The sequence below is a fragment of the Lolium rigidum genome, chromosome 7 (assembly GCF_022539505.1).
Source record: "Lolium rigidum isolate FL_2022 chromosome 7, APGP_CSIRO_Lrig_0.1, whole genome shotgun sequence".
Classification (NCBI taxonomy): domain Eukaryota; kingdom Viridiplantae; phylum Streptophyta; class Magnoliopsida; order Poales; family Poaceae; genus Lolium; species Lolium rigidum.
In genome coordinates, this window is record NC_061514.1 from 273,635,915 (window position 1) to 273,656,533 (window position 20,619).

General features: G+C 43.8%; 1 protein-coding gene and 1 long non-coding RNA gene across 2 annotated transcripts; both read right to left on the minus strand.

Moving 5' to 3' along the window:
• Positions 1–8,286: 8,286 nt before the first annotated feature.
• Positions 8,287–14,865, minus strand: LOC124669288 (glycerophosphodiester phosphodiesterase GDPD6-like). Its single transcript, XM_047205928.1, has 5 exons — positions 14,853–14,865; positions 9,326–9,685; positions 9,155–9,229; positions 8,960–9,069; positions 8,287–8,838 (listed from the first exon to the last, which is right to left on the minus strand). Exons 1-5 carry the CDS (start codon positions 14,863–14,865, stop codon positions 8,287–8,289), a joined length of 1,110 nt encoding a protein of 369 aa, XP_047061884.1.
• Positions 14,866–19,266: 4,401 nt separating this feature from the next.
• Positions 19,267–19,684, minus strand: LOC124675581. Its single transcript, XR_006993322.1, has 3 exons — positions 19,541–19,684; positions 19,403–19,445; positions 19,267–19,292 (listed from the first exon to the last, which is right to left on the minus strand). It is a non-coding gene; the product is annotated as an uncharacterized LOC124675581 (long non-coding RNA).
• Positions 19,685–20,619: the final 935 nt, after the last annotated feature.

Consider the following 20,619-nt stretch of genomic DNA (forward strand, 5'->3'; position numbering starts at 1 on the left):
GTTTGATGTCTTCATGCAAATTTTAGCATCCATAATCTGCTCAAGTGTTTGTAGAAAAATATTTCTCATTGTTGCTTATTATTATTTGGTCATGTATACAAAACGTCCTGATGTAGTCAACTAATTCAGCAAGTAGACATTATACACAGTAACCAGGAGCAGCAAGATGAATTTGCAACTTTTGGTTTAGTTGACACCTTTGGATCTTTGTTAGTGATTTGTAGCTCCACTTGTTAGAAGATCAATAATTGCCACTATAAAGCCACCACACTCAGTTTTTAAACTTATATTGTTGCTACTAGCTTACTGTAACTGAGAACAAGTGACACCATCACGTTGGCAGGATCATGTCAAGGTTTTGCTTCTGAACAAGTGAAGGGCCCATTCTCTTCCGAGTTTTAGTTTTTGCATGTACTACACTTTGCATGCATGTGAGCGTTAGACAATTGTGACATTAGTATGTCTGCGAGAACTCCCAGGATCAATGGATCATATTCCAGAAAAATTAGTCTGTAAATCTGTTAGCGTCACTACGGAAAAAAACCTTGGATCTTATAATCTAAAAAAAAAGTTTCAGTTCATTGGTTTCTTATTTGCTCTCTTTTAACCTGCTGGTTGTTAGTGCAATCCCATCAGTCCTCAGAAGAAGAGAAAACAAAGCTAGCGCACAAGAGGAGAAAGTAGCCCCAATGTAGTAACGAATCGATGTATTGCCAAAACAATACCCTGAGATCATATTGTCTCACAGTGCGAGAACCATACCCAACTTAATAGGAAGAACTGAGGTAAAAGAAAATACTATCTGAACTGAACTTGTATACAAAACGTCCTGATGTAGTCAATTAATTCAGCAAGTAGACATTATGTACAGCAACCAGGAGCAGCAAGATGAATTTGCAACTTTTGGTTTAGTACCTTTGGGTCTTTGTTAGTGATTTGCAGCTCCACTTCTTAGGCACACTTCTTTTGGGCTCCTGCTTCTGCAGAAGCAGGCTTGTGAATTGCGGTCTGTGGAAACCGTGGTGGACAGAAATTACCAGAAACTGCCAACGAGACTTCTTTTGGGCTTCTTCAAGTTTGGAGGCCGCCACAGATAGACGCACGTCGACCAGACGCCGGGATGGTCGTCCGAAGCTGGCCGGAGTGCGAGGTCTCACAGATTAGAAGCGCGGCGGAGTCGTAGGTCGATTGGCGGCGGTGAGGAGCCAGATGGTCGCCGGAATTGGCGCATGCGACCACCGGAACACCTGAGTTTGGCGGCTCACGACGGTGATGTATTACAGAGCAGTAGACGGCGAGGAGGAGGGTCCATTCGAACCTTGCAGACACCCTGGAGCTCGTGGAGGGGTCGGTGAAGGCGCTGAAGGCCCGGCGGCGCCGGCACGAACGGAAAACACGACGACCGGAGGCGGTGAAGAAGTGGGCGGTGAGATCGATTTCCGCCGTCCTAGGCCGATTCCTTCAGCCAGGATGGTGGTAACGACGAGGCGGACGCGGGGGACTGCTCATTATCTGGGCTTGTGATGCAGAACGGCGGAATCGGGATCTGGGATCTGGCAGTGGAGTTCGAAGTCTCACGACGCGTTATTTTCTTTTTCTTTTTTACTTCCCAAACGTTTTCTGCGGTGGCAGTCTGTTGTAAATAGAAGAAACCAAAGTGGCAAAGTTGGGTACCGATTCGGTTTCTAAGGGGAAGCTCGGGAAGCTGTTAGAAACCGCTCGAGGCCAGCTTCTCCAAATACATGCGAAGACAGTTTCGCGGTGGAAATAAGCCACACACCAGCCCGAGACTTCTTTTGGGCTTGTGCTGCCCACGACCTCGAAGCCGTGTGGGAAGCCCAAAAGAAGTCACCCTTAGAAAGGTCAACAATTGCCACTATGAAGCCGCCACCCTCAGTTTTTCCTTGTTCGGAGATCTATTAGAGAAACATGGCAACTCTCACCAATTTAACGAATACCTAAAGAACCATGGACTAATATTGTTGCTAGTAGCTTACCGTAACTAAGAACAGGTTACACCATCACGTTGGCAGAAGCACGTCAAAGTTTTGCTTCTGAAGAAGTGAAGGGCACATTCTCTTCAGAGTTTCAGTTATGTCTCTACTGCACTTTGTTTTCCAGTAGCACCATGCATATAAGCATTAGACAACTGTGACATTAGTATGCCTGGGAAAACTAGTCGTTCCAGGATCAACGGATCATAGTACAGAAAAAAAAATCTGTAAATCTGTTAGCGTCATTAGAAACAGTTGCAAGTTCATTTGTTTCCTATTTGCTCTATTTTAACCTGTTGGTTGTCAGTGCAATTAAATCAACCCTCAGAAGAAGAGAAAACAATGCCAGTGCACAATAAGAGAAAGTAGCTAGCCCCAATGTAATAATAATGAATCAATGTATCACGAAAACGAGAACCATACGCAACTTAATAGGAGGAAGAACAGAGGAAAACAAGCTACTATCGGAACTGGACGTATGGTGGTCTCGGGCCTGATCAGTTTCTCGTTTTGGTGGTCCATTCCTGGAAGCGGCTGGCAGGGAAGTCGGTGAAGAGGCCGTGGACTCCGACTATAAAGCCGACATTTTTTTTTGATTTGTTGGGATATCTATTGAAGAAACATGGCAAATCTCACCAATTGAAGGAAAATGCAAAGAAACATGGACTCATATTGTTGCTAGTCGCTTACTGTAACTGAGAATAGGCGGTACCATCACGTTGGCAGGAGCATGTCAAGCTTTTGCTTCTGAAGAAGTGGTAGGGCCACTAGGGAAACAATCTTGGATCATATCATCTAAAGAACATTTTCAGTTGATTTGTTTCCTATTTGCTCTCGTGTGACCTGCTGATTGTTAGTGGAACCAAATAAATTCCTCGGAAGAAGAGTAACCACAGCAAGCGCATCTCTACTACTTAAAAAGTCTAAACTGTTTCCGTATTCTGCCAATACGTTGGTCGTTCCTTTGGTCGTTCCGCACGGGCTGAGTGGGCCGAAGCCCAGCTACCTCGTCATGAACCCACCACTCGAAACCCTCGCTCGTCATCCTCCTCCCCCGACCCGAGCCGCCGACCACCATCCTCCTCCTCCCGCTTCCAAGTCCTGCGAAGCTCGAAGGACCTCCAGTCCACCGGCCTCCTCCCTCCTCAAAGAAGACGCGGAGCAGCCCGGGGCAAACCTTGACGCCACCTGCCTCGAGGAGTCATGTTGAGGATTGAGATGGGCCGCCGAGGAGAGGGAGACAGACACCTCCACTCTATCCTCCCGCGCCCAGCCGTCCTCTCCCCCGCATACGGATCGGATCTCCTCCTCACACTCCCTCCCGCGATCGGATCTCTGGAGCTCGGCGACGAGGTGCATCAGTGGTGAAGTTGTACAGGCCTCCTGAGTCCTGACCCCGCCGCCCTCGTGGACAAGAAGGCCTGCAGTCTGGTCACTGACGAGATCCGCCTCATCGAGACCTGGATCGACGCCGACAATCCCCTCCCTAGAAACAAGCCTCATCCGCCCTCGGAGTCCTCCGCCGCCGCTGACGAACGGAGAAGTACATCATCGGAGGCATGATTGCATCGAACCATGCCGTCATTGTTTGTCCGTTGCTCTTGGTCAAATACTCGGAGTATGGCGCGTACACGCGCTGTCGAAGAAGACCAAAGACGGGCTGCAGACGGCTGTCTTTTCACCTCCTGACATCCAGACCTGGGCGCCGCGCGCCTCCACATTAGAAGAACACAAGCCACCTATGTTGTTTCATCAGCGCACCGGAGAAAAGTATCCACCCACCGAGTAGTCCCCTCCCTCATCGCTGCATTGTGCTGTACTACTGGTCAGTTCACCCTCCCGCCTCCACTTCTCCAATTATTTTTGGTCCGAGTTCTTGCTGCGCTCCGCTGCCGCGATGCCTTACCTAGCTACTGGCCAGCCTTGTTCGTTGGATAGAAGCATAGCCGTATAGAATAGAGCATGCATTAGCGAACACCTTGATTGAATCTTGTTCCGTAAAGATTAAACATGCTAAATAGAAGCATAGAAGTATATAACACCTCGATTGAATTTGGTACATTGCTATCCACTGGATTGACTAGCTAAGAATGTCTTGTTATTCTGTCTTCTTACAGGTCAGCAATACCTAGCTCTGGTAGGACTAGCTGTCAAGATTTCGGCAACAACTATGTCACTGTACTCCTATATAGTAATTCCCATCGCCGTACAGACATCATTCATTTGTATAAAATTTATTAATGTTTATTATATGCTATGCACAAATGTATCCATGTATCTGTGTTTTTGGAAAATAGCCGTACCATGGTATCCGTATTCGTATCGCCGTATCTGGGCATCTAGGGTCAAAAAAGATGATCAAGAAAGGCGTGCCGCCCCGCGCCACGTGCTCTGCAACGCCGAAGAACCTCGTGGCACCACTGTGAATTGTTATCACTCTTCCATTTTTAGCTTTACAATATTTTCCCTAAAAAATGGCACTTGTTGCATCTTGACTGTTTTGTTCACCTTATTATCATGGCAAGAACAGCTGCAAAGCGATGTGGAGGGTATCTCATCTTACCGCAATCCTTTTTCTCAGGTTACAGAGAAGCTATATAGGTTATCCAGCACTACGACGAGACTCCAAACATGAATTGCTCAAAGCTTCAGGTTAGCCGACAGAATTTTTTGGTTCATCGCAAATTCCAACTTTTGAGCTGCAGATAATCTAAAAGCATGTCTTTTTAGTATGGTAAAGGTGCTTCATCAGGTTCCAATTAGAGGTTGACTTTTTTAGCCTCAGATTCCTGAAGTACAAACTTTAGTTTTTTCTATTACAGAGACAAATTCAATTAATGACCACACATCTAATATGCTCTGGATTGTTAGGTTGTGCACATAGGTTTGCAACCAGCCATTCTATCATTGCAAGAAGTTGTTTGGGTTGGAGATCATTAATGTGTTGTTGCAGTACACATTGATTATAGTTTAACAGTGATTGATCCTTCAGTAACGATTACTTGCAGTTAGTTTTTTTATCATTATTATTGTGTTGTTGGACAAAAGTTTTGGGATTGGTACTTATGTGTTTTCCTTAGTGAGGAGACACTACATTGTCTGCACATGAGTGTTTATTCCAGTGAACATGCGAAGATGTGGTGCACCATATTCCATCGTACCGTCTTCACTGATTGGCATGCTCGCTTTTTCTACTAATACGTTACCTCAAAAGTATAGATTTCATATGAAAAGGATGTGATCAAGCTGAATCAGGCAATTGTAAATGTTATGAACATTATATCATCCTAGAATTGGTAACGTATTTGTTAATCATTATTTTAGGGAACTAGCATTTTCCCTATTTGAATGGTGTTATTACTGTGTTCTACTATTGATCAGTTTGCTTCTTATCTTTCAAAGGGAGGTAGAGAGTTTTGTATAGAAGAAAAGTATGCTAGAAGGGCGCGTAGTGGCTGGAGAGCAGGTTGAAGCGGGAGAAACAGCTGAGTCTCAAGCAACATTGTCGAAAACGTCAAATTTTGGACACTCCTGAAATTTATACATTCTGAGTTTGCCAACTCTACCAACAATATCATCTTAATTGTATCATTGAATTGAAAGTGTTGCCATATTAAAAGGTTAGCTTATACTCTCTGATGTAGATTCTATTTTTTTTCTTCACAATCCTGGTCGAATAGGCATCCACAGTAATCCGATTTTATGACAGCTAGGTACCATTGTACTTTCCACCTGTTTCTGCTCAATAGGAAATGTTCATTATTCACATTCTTTTCTTATTATTCTGTTAGCATGAGCTGAGTGTTCCTTTAGGTTAGGACATGTATGTTCAGCACAAAAGGGCATCATAATTGTGATTGCCATAGTCCGAGAGTCTCAAATTTAAATAATCTGGTGAGTCAGTAGTTCTTTTAAGTTGCATCTATATTTGTGTACTCTATGATGTAACATAGAGCTTGATAATTTTGTAGCTTGGTTTTGTCCTTTATTCAGTAGAAATATTGGCAGCATGACTTCACAGTCAAGAGAAGCATGTAAAAGTTCGCCTTAAGGACCTTTGTGTGAAAAATATGTCGTATCACATATACTATTTTCCTTTCCAATAAGCTAATAGAGCCACAGGATGACCTCATGCATGCTAATTGTTCTTTAACTCAATCAAAATAGGTATCGCATTCCAACTCGGAGACCACTGTGCTGTCATATTTCTAAGGGCACTTTGCATTTATAATAATCACATAAGGTATCCCGAGATTCTTTCCATAAGCATCCATCAGCATCAGCATCTTCATATAATTAACTGAAAATAATCCTTTTTTTTTACTCTGTACCTTTAGTTTATGAGTCTCAGCAGTAAATTAGATTGATTATGAATACTAAATAAACATGCCTCCGATTGCGTGAGGAGGTTCTAGCAAAATTCAGTAATGTCAAGAAGGTTGAAAAGCTAAAGCTGGCCTTGAGGTAATAGTTCATTCCTACATGAACCCAAGGTGAAGTTTTATCAATTACTACAGTAGCTTCAAACTCCATCTCGAGATACCTACACTCTGTAGTATTACTTAGCTATGCGGAATGATTACATGCTGAATATCAGATGTCATTAGTGTTGTTTTGGGATAATTTCCTGTGTTCTTATTGCGAGGGCTCTGAATATAGTAAACCAGGTAGAAGCTTCACTGAAATCGTGTGTATACCAAAATTAACAAACTAAACATACTTCCGAGTGTATGTATTCCCTTTAGTATCAGATAATATGTTTGTTTTCAGAGCTAAAAGCAGCCAACATAAATTTATATTTGACATTTTCATGGAATTCGTCTTGTTTTTACTTACTTTTGTATGATCTGCAAAGAGAAATGAGTGTCATAGAATGATCTATGCACATGATATAACTTGATGAACTTGATGCCCATCTTTTACTCTAACTAGAATGTGTGGTCAGCTAGCTTGAAGTAACAATGTTCCGTAACCAGTTGAACAAATACATGAACCATTTCTTATTATGTTCAGCTAGGTGAGGCAAGAAGCCTTAACATGGAAAGAACTCCCGACAATCTCTTGACACTGATAGTTCATCCATCAGGTTGCATGTATGTACTATTTCCCACATGTATGTACCATAGGGTTGTCATCCCACTTTTCTTCCCCACCGCTTCTCAGGGCTGCTCCCGAGAGCCGCCACCTTCGGCGTAGTTGCACGGTTGAACTGCTTCCACATCGTCAAATTTCTGTTGAAGCCCCTGTTGAAGCCCCTGCACGCAACCCATCTACAATCCAGGGAAGTCCATCTTTGCCGTGGAAGAGAATTGATATTTGGTCGCGTGAGTACATGGTAGCAGAGACACAGCTCTCTGGAGCAGTTCCATCTGGGTTGGACGGTTCTTTGTTTTTCAGCTCATGTGAGTTTTTTTATTCAACAACGTAGAACTGGAACTTGAACAACGTAGATGGGACAATGCTCTCTTGTTATTACGTTCCGTATTATCATGTTGTAACATATTATGATATCCGTGATTTATTTTGAATTTTCATAGTGAGATGTGAATTATATATGTGCATTGAGAAATTAAATTTGAGTACCCGTAGCAACGCACGGGCATAATAACTAGTAATAATATAAAGTAGCCCCAATCAGGGCCGGCTCTAGAATTTGGAGGGCCCCAGGTCGAACTCTATAAACGGGCCCAATTTAAGCTGCGTGCATGCTAGATGGGCCTAATTTTTTTCTTCTACCTTTTCCTATATGCACTGTGCCAGAAAATAATGAGCCCCCATTTTGGTTGGGCCCCGGGCCGTCGCACTTCTTGCCCTGGGCAAGAGCCGGCCCTGGCCCCAGTGTAATAACGAATCGACGCGAATACAAAATCCTGAGATAAGTTTATCTCACAGCGTGAGAACAATACCCAACTTAATATGAGGAAGAACAGGGGTAAGAAATTCTACTATCTGAACTGAACTGCACTATGTTTTTCAGTAGCACCATGTATGTTGGGAAAACTCTCAGAATCAATAGATCATATGACAGAAAATTATCCTACATTTGGTTCATTTGTTTCCTACATTTGGTTACTTTTAAATTTGCTGGCTGTTAGTGGAATCAAATAAATCCCAGAAGAAGAAAAAACACAACCACAGCGGACAAAAAGAGAATGTAGCCCCAATGTAATAATGACTCGATGTATCGCCAATACAAAATCCAGAGATTAGTTTATCTCACATCGTGAGAACAATATGAGGAAGAACAGGGGTAAGAAATTCTACTATCTGAACTGAACGTATGGTTTCCTGATCAGTTTCTGGTTTTGGTGGTCCATTCCTGGAAACGGCGGAGGCTGGCTGGAAAGTCGGTGAAGAGTCCGTCGACGCCGACGTTGTTGAGCCAGTAGTCGTACTCGGCGTAGGGGTCCTGCCTGAAGTTGTAGTGCAGGAAGCGGTTCTCGTTGCGGTAGGTGTAGGGATGCACCTGCAGGCCCCTGGCATGCGCCATTGCGACGAGGTCGGTGGGCGTGGCGAGGCGGTTGGCCTTGGTGGGCGGCACCACGGTGTCCTTCCATGGCCCGATGCCGACTACATAGTCCTTCATGTAGTCGAGGTACTCGTCGGAGGTGATCTCGTCGTAGGACTGGTTGGTGTCCTCAGTGCGCACCGTCAGATCGTCGATGAGGAACACCTTGGGCAAATCGGTGAGGCCGGCGGCGTAGATGAGCGAGGTCGGCGCGAAGGACTGGATGAAGACGGGCTTCTCCAGCCATGGCTTGGTCATGTACTTGCCGCCGTACCCGTACTTCTTCAGCGTCGCGATGAACTTGTCCTCGTACTTCTTCCCGTCCGCCCACTTCACCTGCATCATTGTCATCGATCGACCCAGAGTTCATAGCAAATTAACGACCAGGATTCAGGAATTGGAATGCTAGTTATATAGACGATGCTTGTAGCTGTGTTTATGTAGGTTAAGTGTGTACGTGCTGGTTGACGAACACGGGGCTCTTCATCTCCGGGTAGATCCCGACGACCCTCTTGGCGTTGAGAGCGATGTTGATGAACTCGTCGAAGGTGATGATGGGAGAAATGCCTGAAGAAAACGAAAATATATTAAGAGATTTAATCTAGACAGACGTTCATTAAAAAAAGGGGATCACTGTGGTCGATGTACATGCCGTTGTGTGATTGTTCACGGAACGACCATCTCTGCTTCGCCCTCAGCGTCTTCAGCTCGGCCAACGTGAAATCAGCTGCGAGAAATCAGGGGGAGTTCGTTGGAGATTAACTGACAGTCACTACAGATCAGGTCGACGGTTAATGGATTGATCGATTGGGGCGGGGCGTACTGATGAAGAATCCGGTGACGTTGGCCCACTGCACCTCGAGCGTGCGGCGGCGGGCGGCGAACTCCTTGTGGTCGGCGACGTCGGTGGTGTCGTCGAGCGTCATGTCGTGGAAGCAGACGAGGTGGCCGTCCTTGGTGGCGGCGATGTCCGCCTCGATGAAGTCGGCGCCCTCCTCGATGGCGCGCATGTACGCCACCGCCGTCTCCTCCGGAAGCTCGCCGTTGGAGCCCCTGTGCGCAATGTTGAACGGCCGCGACGTCTGCAGCGGCTGCTTCGCCCCCGCGGCTCCGACCAGCGGCCGCGCCGTCGCGCCGCCGCACGCGCACCCGAGGACCAGCAGCGCCGCCACGATCACGATCCCTGCACATGCACACGCATTCGAAAGAAGGTCAGACAACGAGGATTTGATTCGTCGAATCACGCCCGGATCACGGGAGAGGTCGGCGGCGTGTGCACGTACAAAGGGAAGCCATTTTCCCGTTCGGTGCGCGAGCTCCTGTTGGCGGCGTGGCGCTACCGCTGGCCGCCTTAGGTTGGTAGCTAGTTAGGGTTGGGGCGACGCCGAATGTATATACGAGGAAACTAGGAGGAATATCCCATATCCTATTCCCTCAAGCAAAAACAAAATCCTGATTTTGCGCCTGTTTGGATACTGCAGATAATATCGGGAAACTCTTTTTCTCGGACGTCCGATCTGCTAGATGCATAGAAAATTTCTAGGCGCTGATATGGCGGTGGGAGAGAGACGGACCCAGTTGAATGGTTAGGAGGAGAGTTTAAATCCTAAATTTGATATTTTGGTGTTTTGTAAAGGCGAAATAATCATTCACTAGAGGCGATCTTTCTATCGATAGCAAGACGTCTATAGATAGAATATGTATGCGTACAATTATATGGATAGGAACAAGGTGTGTGTGCATGCTCATAAGGGTAGAGTTTGCGTATGTACCTTCATATAAGTGACTATATGTACGTATTTTGTGACTATCTACGTCTGTACTATGTTTTGAACAAAAAGAGATGGACCAAGTTCGATCACGTTCTCAAGCAGATGGGCCACGTTTAATGTTCCAGCTCAGCATTCGGTAGAAACGCCGTGAAAATCCTCCGTATGTTGAGCATTTTTGTTGTTGCATCTTCTCTGAGAGTAGCATTATTTTTGCAGTAGAGATTAGTGTTGTAGTACTACTACTATTGTTCATCGAACGACACACGATTGTAGCAGCAGGCCAACCAAGTACGGATGACGGACCCAAGCTACAATATAAACCAGGCATCGGTACAAGACTGCAAAACCAAACCACATGCTGCAAACCAATTAGATCTTGTCTATCTACAGGTCGAATAATGGAACCTGCATGCTTGTAGACGCAAACTAAAGCTAATTACCTCAATTCGTACTAAGTGGTTGTGATATACCGTATTTCACAAGAACAATGGTAAATGGTAAAATCAGTTGATATATACCTAAGATCTTTGATCGGGCGACGACGGTGTTAGAGCATTGTTCCCTTCTTGAAGACGTCGTTTTTGGAGAGTCTGTATTTCAGGTGTTGTCTTGGTGGTGGATGTATTGCTGTTGTTAGGCCCGAGAAACTGTAGCGGGACTTTTGTTTCTTAGTTTTCTTTTCTTTTTTTGGCTGTGTGCATCCGTAGTGCCATTAGGGTGGTGCGTTGTTGCAGAGGCTGGATGTAATTGATATCTTTTGATATTAATATATTCCCTTTATCGAAAAAAGATACTAGTGCGTGCAGATTTGGAAAGGCTAGGCCAGTAGCAGTGTGCTTCCCTCTTGTACGTGTTGTGTACCGCTTACAAAGCTCGATTCTTGGGGGCGACATCCTCTCCTATTAGAGCATCTTTACCAGAGCCCGTAAAGTAGGAAAAACCGTATAATAACTAACGGTTTACGGGTTTAGCTCAGAAAATGGCGCAGATCAGTCACTATAAGCGAGCCAAAATCGATTTTTTTTAATCCAAGACCGAAAACTCAACTCGAGGGCTGAAAGGGTGAACTGAACACCGAACTATATTCGTGACGTGCTGAAATTTCAGATGAGACCAACTACTTCCGCCGGTACACTTGCCGGAATCTAGCCAAATTCGTGGCCGGCGTGGGGCGCGCGAGCTTGTGGGCGGTGAGCTCGCAGCGGCGTGGCGCGGGGCGAGCTCATGGTGGCGCGGGGCGGCTCGGGACGGGGCCGGGCGAGCTTGTGGCGGCGCAACGTCGAGCGGCGCGGGGCGGGGCTGGTGTGCGACGGCGCGGGGAGGGGCCGACATGGGGCGGGCTGGTGCGCGGTGGCGCGGGGCGGGGCTACAGCGGCGGCACGGGGCGGGGCTGGTGTGCGGGTGGCGTGGGACGGTTGGTGGGTTGCCGCCGTGGTTGGTGAGAGGAAGAAGAAGCAAGGAATAAAAGGAAAAAGAGAAAAAAAAGCTGACAGGCTGACCTTTAGCTGTTTTACGATTTTGGATTTGGGGCTCTGTTCTGCGCCGGCAATTTTCCGACCCGTAAACACGAGTTCGGTGAACTGAACTCCGGATTTTCAGTTCGCGTTTTTACACCTCATAGTATACAAAACCACCGGGGTATTTGTGAAACCATAGTTTTCCTTCCAATACTTATAAAAAAAACTTCGATGCCAAACAACACTCCTACTATTTGTAAAAAAATTAAATTTAAATTTTAAAAAAACATAGCAAATGATCTTATTATTTATCAAAAAACATGTCTACGGTAAGTTCCAACTAAATTTCTATGCGCGTGAACATTTTCAAGATTTTACACAAATTATAAATGATTTTTTTGCCATGATATATAAAGTATATGCATTGGAAGCTATATATTTATTTGGCACAAATTCCTAAAGAGAATTGTCTTGTGGTCTACTTTTTGAGACGAACCGTCCATTGGATCAAGACAATTTAAGTATTACCATACGGATTCTAAAGTTAGGTTGATACAAAGCTGCATGCGCGAAACTACTAAGGGTTCTATGGGTGCCATGGGACCCCTTACTAAAACGCAAAACTATCTACAACTTCTATGCGGAAAATAAGTGACTCAACTTTTTGCAAATATGAATATATCTGAACGCATTTTATTGTGTACTCCCTCCGTTCTAGTTCACATGGCTTACGTGTATCCCTAGATTGTACATTTAACGATGATAATGCAACATATGTATTATAAAATATATATATCATTAGAAATTTTAGATGTTCTACTTCCTAATGATATAATTTTATATTATATAAATGATATTATATTGGCCAAATTGACAACCTAGGGATATACGCAAGCCCTATGAACTAGGATGAAGGGAGTAGATACATCCGTATCTAGAAAAAATTAAGTCACACATTTTGAAATTGAGGGAGTACATATTTAGCACTAGTTGTTTAAAATATAAAAGCATATTTAAGAGTATTTGTCAAAATTATGATAATGTTTATATCAAATTATATTATTTGTAGTGTAATTTACACTACTAGAAATAAGGTTACCCATGGCGCACCACTTTTTGGTACCCATGGCGCACAAGTTTTCGCCATCACGTCCTCATCTTCGTCGGGAGGTAGGGAGCAGGAGCTAGCGACAACAACGTCCATGGCAGGGCCGAGTTGAGCATTATCGGTCAAGGACGAGCAGCCGGGACAGAGTAGGTCGCCGGCGTCCATGGTAGGGCGATGTAGGCCGTTGTCGGTCGTAGGAGGACAAGCAGCCGGGGTAGAGTAGGGCGCCGATGTCCTTGGAAGGGTAGAGGAGCAGGGCATGGTCTATTGAGGAGGAGCCGCTGGGGCGGAGCAATGCACCCGAGGAGGCATGGGCGTCTCCCTTTGGTGGGGAAGGGGAACGCAGGAGAAGGAGTGGGATGCTTGCAGAGGTTGTTGTCATGTTTTGCTGATATAGCCGGACCGGGGCATACTCTAGGTGCGCCACGGGAAAAAAATCGAAATTGTTTTTCAGCGAAATCTAGAAGCTTACAATACACTATTTACCTTTTTAATTTTGAGGATTCTAAAAAATCGGTAAATGGACATAGGCGGTTAAATTTGTTTGTAACTTTTTATGTAGATAATTTTTCATATGAAAACTTTTTCATCCGATGTCGTATGCAGAATCCAGAGCTGTCTTATTTAAACATGACGTGTTTTTGCAAAAAAAATGAAATTCATATTTGTTATTTTTCCTACATTACACAACATAACCGCAGCAAAAAAAATTAAAATTTGAATTATAAATAACTTTTTAAACTGAAAAAGCTTACACGGGGTGGGACACCAAACCGTGGCTAACTTAGCCGTGGCACACCAGCACCCGTGTGCCACTGATAGGTGACCCAAATTTCAAATTTTAAATTAGCTTCTTAGCCGTGACGCACAACATACATGTGCGTCTCCCGTACCAAATTGACCCGTGGCACACATGTATGTGGTGTGTCACGGCTAAGAGGGGCAAGACTGGCCAACCCAATCCAAAAATATTCGTAGCGCACCACTTCTAACGGTGCGCCATGGGTAAGTTAGTACCCATAGCGCATACCCGTAGGGCACCATGTTTCCAATGCGTCACAGGTAGCCGATTACCTATAGCTGTTTTCCATGTAGTGTTATACATAAACTAACATATTAAAGTTATGTTATGCATTCATTATATGGAACACATATAAACCGTGACACCCTTGTGCAAAGTTCCTACATTCACCACTGCAAGACTGCTCAACCACGCGTATAAAGCAGAGTAAACTAGTTAGACAAAAATTTACAAATAACAAAACTTGATGCTTGAATTTCTCATGATACTGAGTTGTCGAAGAGGCCGGGTTACTTGATATCTTTTTGATATTAACATATTACCTTATACAAAAAATTATTTAGGTTCACCGCCATCCTTTTTTTTTTGGTTATTTATGATTATTTTTGGAACACATTTATGATTATTTTTGGAACACATTTATGATTATTTTTGATATACATTTGTCCTAAGTGCCATGCTATTTTTCTCAGGGGATTGTTGCTTCCAATTGGGAAGTATGATACGCACTTATATCTTATCATATTGACAAATACTAAATGATCTCATGTTTCACCCTAGATAAGGAAATTTCGAGTGAGGTCCACTATATAATACGGGTAATTTCTCTCTCGTTTATAATGCCAAATTGCAAACCAGCCCAACTTATCTCCATCTCCATCTCCATCTCCACTACTTATAAAAGCGTAAACATGGCAGGAACATTTAATCTCAGCCATCTATTTCACTAGATCTAATGGCCCAAGACTGTCCAATGACATTGCAAGTCATTCTCGTTTTGACAACCACTAATTCCGGATCACAAGCGTCAGTTAGGGATTCACACCTAAAAATAGGCGTCGATGGCTCCACGAATCGGGCAACATGAATAAAAGACCTCGCATCTGTGTCTACGGCGCTCCGGCGTGCGTCGCCGCCTTCTTGCGACAGCAAACTACAGACCCTCCTGCAGTCTTTGTCGTTCTTCGGAACCCAACGCGGTCCTCCCGCACTTACCGCCGCCATCTCTAGACACTCCTGCACTTGTCGCCGACATGGCCTCTGGCGCAAAAATCATCTTCGTGTCAACGCTCGGGGAGGTCAGCATCGGCTGCGTATGCACAGAAAATAAACATACGAGGTATAAGCGATATACTCCAGTAAGCAGGCATGGACGCACGGTTCTTCATATGTTAATATGTTAAAAGCAGCTGGTCCGAAAACTCTTGCCTGGATGGTGCCATGGATGATTCATGATATTTTCTTAGTGGATGTACATATCAGACACCCAATTGTATATGTCCACCGTGAAGATATTCAGAGTGGTAATTATGTTTCGATGCTTTTTGGAACCTTGTTACCAAAACAAGATTATTAGGCGTTTTCTTTTGTCCAGCTAGCATTGTAATTATATTAAGATTTTAAACATCCTATTTTCTTTTAGATAATAATAATAACCAAAACTGTTGATATTCTCGATAAATGTTTCCCTTGATTATACTACAGAATTAAAAAAAATATGAAAGTTATGTAATCACATAGATCATCATGTTTTCTCTAACATTTCTAAACATGTATTTTGCTTGATTATATCATGATACTTGTTTTACGTTAAGGTTGATGATGTCCCTTCATTGGAATAACTAACATTTTTGTCATTTCATTTTGTGCTCAACAAATTATTCATCTGACAATGTACCTTGACAAAAATTCCTCTTTCTTAGATGTTCATTTTGTTTTCGGTTTTTCGCTTCTTGGATTTTAACCGATGCCGGTTCCGTGAATGATATGTTGGACACACATGGTTACACCGTTGGGCCATGAGACATATTTCAGCGGCTTAATGAACAAAAGTACAAAAAGATTAACTTCACCAAAAATAATAGATTTATTTAGACGTGCGTTGCACCTCACTGCCACCTAGCTTTTCCTTTCCATAGTGTGGGCATGTATCCTCATCATCTCATTCCTCCACTCTCCTATTTCCTCCCTTGCTCGCTGCCGCCTTGTTGTCCTCGTGTGAGTACCCTCGGGGTGGGGTTCCTAAAAACTAGACCATGACGGCTAGAGTTGGTGTTATTGTTGGGAAAATGGAGATGAGAAGCAAACAAGGTGAATAGAAATTCATAATTCTTTTGAATTCAGCTCTGACGAACAGATGGCGCTGCGGATGTTTATGACCAGATCTCACTCATAGTGACATCGGTCCGACACCTGTCATAATAATTCAACATTATTATGCGTCTGTCACCACCTTCAACGGCAGTGGGGACGCAACATGTTGTCCTCGTCCCCAACGTCGCCGTCGCTCTTCACGGCCCTATTGTGACCATCAACTCCATGTAAAAAGCCAACAATTACCTTTGCATATTCCCACATGCCGACCGCGAGCCTTACAAAAATGACTTTCACACCCGCTACATTTTAGAGGGTCGTATCCCCGTCTATTGCCTCGCTACATCGCGCACGCTGCTCCTTGGATCTCCCTTTTGGTCCTTTTGTTGGTTTTCTATCTTCTCGACTCGTACCTTGAACATCTAGTTGCTATGGTTTTGCATTATTCTTTACACATGTGGGTTTCATGATTTCACGACTTCAAGCTAATGTGTGCTTCACAAATTTCTCTTGGTTTTGCGGGTAGCACTTGCAGATGTTGGTTGTACCCATTTCTTGGCTCCTAAAATTTTGGTTTCTTGTTTATTTCTTCAAAAGAATTATAGAACGCACGTTCGATGAATTGTATTTCCACGCGACTCGTCCTGGGTCGTTGGATCTACCACGCGTCGTTTGACTCGAGTACATGACACACAAACGCACACAAAGTTGACATTCTCTCGCTTCTCATACCCGGCGGTGACGGCGAATCCTAGCTTCGCCTTGGCGACTTCTTTCGTCATCGACGGCTTCCTTGGTGGCCGGATCTGGAGGTCGGGCTCAACGCGTACCTACTCTTGTCGTCGATGGGATTGCCTGATGCGGCCGATCTGGAGCTACTCGCGCCGGAACCTGAGCTCTTGATGTGCCCCTGCTCCAGCCATCGAGCGGTGCCTGATGGCGGCGGATGAGGCTGCCTGCGCTGCGCTCCAGCTGCCGACGTTCCCTGATCTATATAAATGATGGAAGGTATGTGTCTATAGTCTACTCAGATTACCTTATGATTAATCTGGTTCATCAGTTTAGAAGAAGATTGGGGATCTTAAACGTTTGAGCAGAGAACATCTTTGTTGTATTGGGAAAAGTTGTGAGTCTTTGCTGCCGCCAAAATGTGGTCCAACGTTTTTAGCTAAACTTCTGGAAGTCTTAGTATTACTCAAAAAGTGTTCTTGATTGATTTAGCCAAGGGCCATTTGCAGCTCTTTCAGGATTGCAACCTTATGTTCTTTACTGTTTGCTATATTGCCTATTGTAATGACCAACAATCTCGGGAAGTAGTTATTAATTTGAGGAATTTCGTTCTGATGGTGCAGGAGCGCTGCGCCCAACATTGATACTTTGTGAATCTGCCGCGCAGCTGCTCCTGGAGATAGTCCATTCGCCATTGAGTAAAAGCCTATCTACCTTGATGAACTGGTGAATGCCCACTTCCTGAGCCATCTACAACAATTAAGCTTTGCCCTTGTTTCTTGTTTGGAACAATTGCATGCATGGGTTGTGTATTCTAGTCATTCCAAGCAATTAGAGACAGACGTAATAGTGAACTTGTGCAGCAGAATAATAGTCCTTGTACTTCGAGTACCAGATAATACATTTTTAAAAAGAACAGCTATATAGAACTATTTTTACCTTCTCTAAAATAATAACTATACCAGATCAACAATTTAATACATAATCAGCTCGGCGTTCCAGCTGTTGTAGGCACTACTAATTACCAACTACGTGTGTGGCTGCACATCGAGCCTGATGCATAATGAAACTTTCAGCATATGCTCTATACGTTTACACATTTGTGCGAAAATAACATTTGTTTTCTTGCAAGTCACAAGTTTCTCACAGTTTCGGTGATTCTTTGTTCTTAATTCATCTATGGTTAGTTGAGATATATTGCTTTTGAAGACTTATGAGCATCTTACAGCTTGTGTAGATTCACAATTTCAGGGAATTTCTACTTAAGCGATATTGACCGTAAGTCAGAATATCCAATGATTGCACCTGATTTGGTTATCCTATAAGTATCTTGTGTGTTCAATGTTATCACTTAATTTGATTATTTGTTTTGGCCAATATTCGTTCATATTAAGTATTAAAGTAGCCTATATTATGTTTACATATGTTCCAAGATGGTTAAGTTGAAAATAAGACAGAACATGGGCTCCTAGTGATGTTAGCCCTCGATACTTACATATCTCATGGCATATAGATTTATTTGAGGTGGGATAGAACATAGGAAAAGCAGCATTCTTGGACAGGCACATGGTCAGTCTGAATGAAATGCTTCTTTCAGCAGTGAACTTCTAACTACGATGGGAAAAGACCAACTTTGCTATTTGATTATGATCTTCTGCTTCATTAGATCCTTTATTTTGGGGAGTGTCTAATCATCATCTAGCTGAAAATGGAATTGGTTTCAAGTCAGATTTTACCCAGCCCAATTCATTCCCCCCCTCCCCCTCAGTCCCCTTTCAGTCACCTCCGCTCAGTCCGGCCCAACAAACAATCAGTCCGGTTTTTTCTGGGTTTTTTCATTCCTGCTGTAGCTTCCTGGGCCTTACAGATTCGGCCAGGCCTTCAGGCCACTTCTAACAAAACGACATCTCCACGTCACCTTTCTTCTCCTTCTTCCTCCTCACGTAAAGTACCTGCAACACAGTGGCGACGCCGGCCGGGAAAAGAGATCAGAAAAAGTAAGGGGAAAAAAGGGATCTCGAAATTTAGAGGGCAAAACCAAGACAGATCCAAAAAAAGACATGGATGGCAATGAAGGAAGGACCTACGTGGACATGGATGCTGCTGGGAAGGCCCCTCCCGTCTCAGCACAGGTATGTCTCCACCTCCTCTTCATCCATCTGGTCTTTTAGTACAGATGTGCTTGTTGATCAACATCATGTACCTGACCAAAACCAGAAACTGAGGGACTTGCTCAAATTGATTCTAGCTTATTACGTTTCCAGCAGCATGTTTCAGAAAAAAATCAGATCATATAGTCTAATTCATCAATTCCACCATTCCTTCTAAGTTAACTGACAAATTACAGACAAACTACTCCACAAAAACTGAGATGACTGAAAACTAGTACATTCATACTATGACCTCACTGCTGAATATAGACTGTCAATATAGACTGTCTATATTGACCTCTGTCATTGGATTTCTTCAATTAGATAAAAGTCAAAAGTAATAATATACTAGTAGGAAGATGAAAACTGAAAGTTGAATTATACCTTCAAGTGAGCACCTAGAAACTTAGGTTGTGCATCCAGTGGCCATGCACGGAGTCGTACTTCATCTTGATTTGGCTGTGCATCCCGTGGTCATTTGTTAGGTGACGATCCGCAAAACGAACATAGACAAAACACCTGATGCATTTTCCCGGAGCAAAAAATGATGTAGTTAGCTTGGACTGTACCTACAACACATGTAATGACGGCCACCAGTACCGAAACCACCACCTGCACCACACATGTGTTGAGAGGCATAAGCTGAGGCTGATATCTAGGATCAGACACGAAAGTACAAGGATAAAAAAGTGGTTAAACTAGCAAACCTTCCGGTAACCATTCTACATGGTCCTCAGCATCTATGTAACCTCCTGAGAGTGCTACTGACTGAGCACCATGTGTGGACTGGCCAGCAAAAAATACCAGCTACGTGAGGTAAATGAGCACCCCATTGCCTGCACTCAAGGCGATCTTCCCAGGTTTCCCCAACTAGAACACCAGTATTCCTGCTTGGCTCGTTTTTTGCAAGAATGGGGCCAAAAATAATCAGGTGCAGTAGTTGCAAAAATCTGACAACAAAGTATAGCAAGCACTGCAGAAAAAAGGAAGTTTATGTTTGTACAGGAAACTGGATTCTTTGCACAACAAATACTGATATAGGAAATGAGAGGCCTAAGCTGAGGCTGAGATAAACCGAGCAAATAAAACTGAAAGACTAAAAAAATTAGACAGAGAAATAGTGAATGACCTGTCAAGGGGAAGCAACGGCTACACACACACATGCACTGCTCCACCACACGCGCACCCTTGTCCTTGGTCACTATCGCTGGCTCTATCCGCAAAGGTCGTTCTGCATACTTTAAGTGACCACGCGTCTGCACCTTTTCACCGATCGATCTCAACTCAGCTGGCTGGCTGCTCGCTGCACTTCATCATGCCCATTCCCAAAAAACCACGAGACGCACTCCGTCATCGGACGAGAGAAAAGAAGAAAGTAGTTAGAATATATGAAAACCGAAAACTAATAACTCGAAAAATGAAGAATGACACTGCAAAACAAATGGACAGATAAATTCACAAGTCTCTTATCTGTAGATTAACAAGTAATGAGAATAAAAAACCGAGAGACTAAGAGGGACTATTCTAATGAATAATTACTAAATAATGAATAATGAAAGACTGAGGACTGAGATAAATACACCGAAATAGAGATACACTGAAGATAAATACATCTCTGCTTGCCTAGAAAATTATAGCAAATCTAAAAATGAGAGATAGAGAATCCTGAGAATGAGAAACTGAAGAATGGAGAAGGATCTCTCTGAGGATAGAGCAAATAAAGCAACTGACAGGACTGGGCAAATAACAAATATTGACAGACTGAAGAACTAAAGGCTGAAACTAA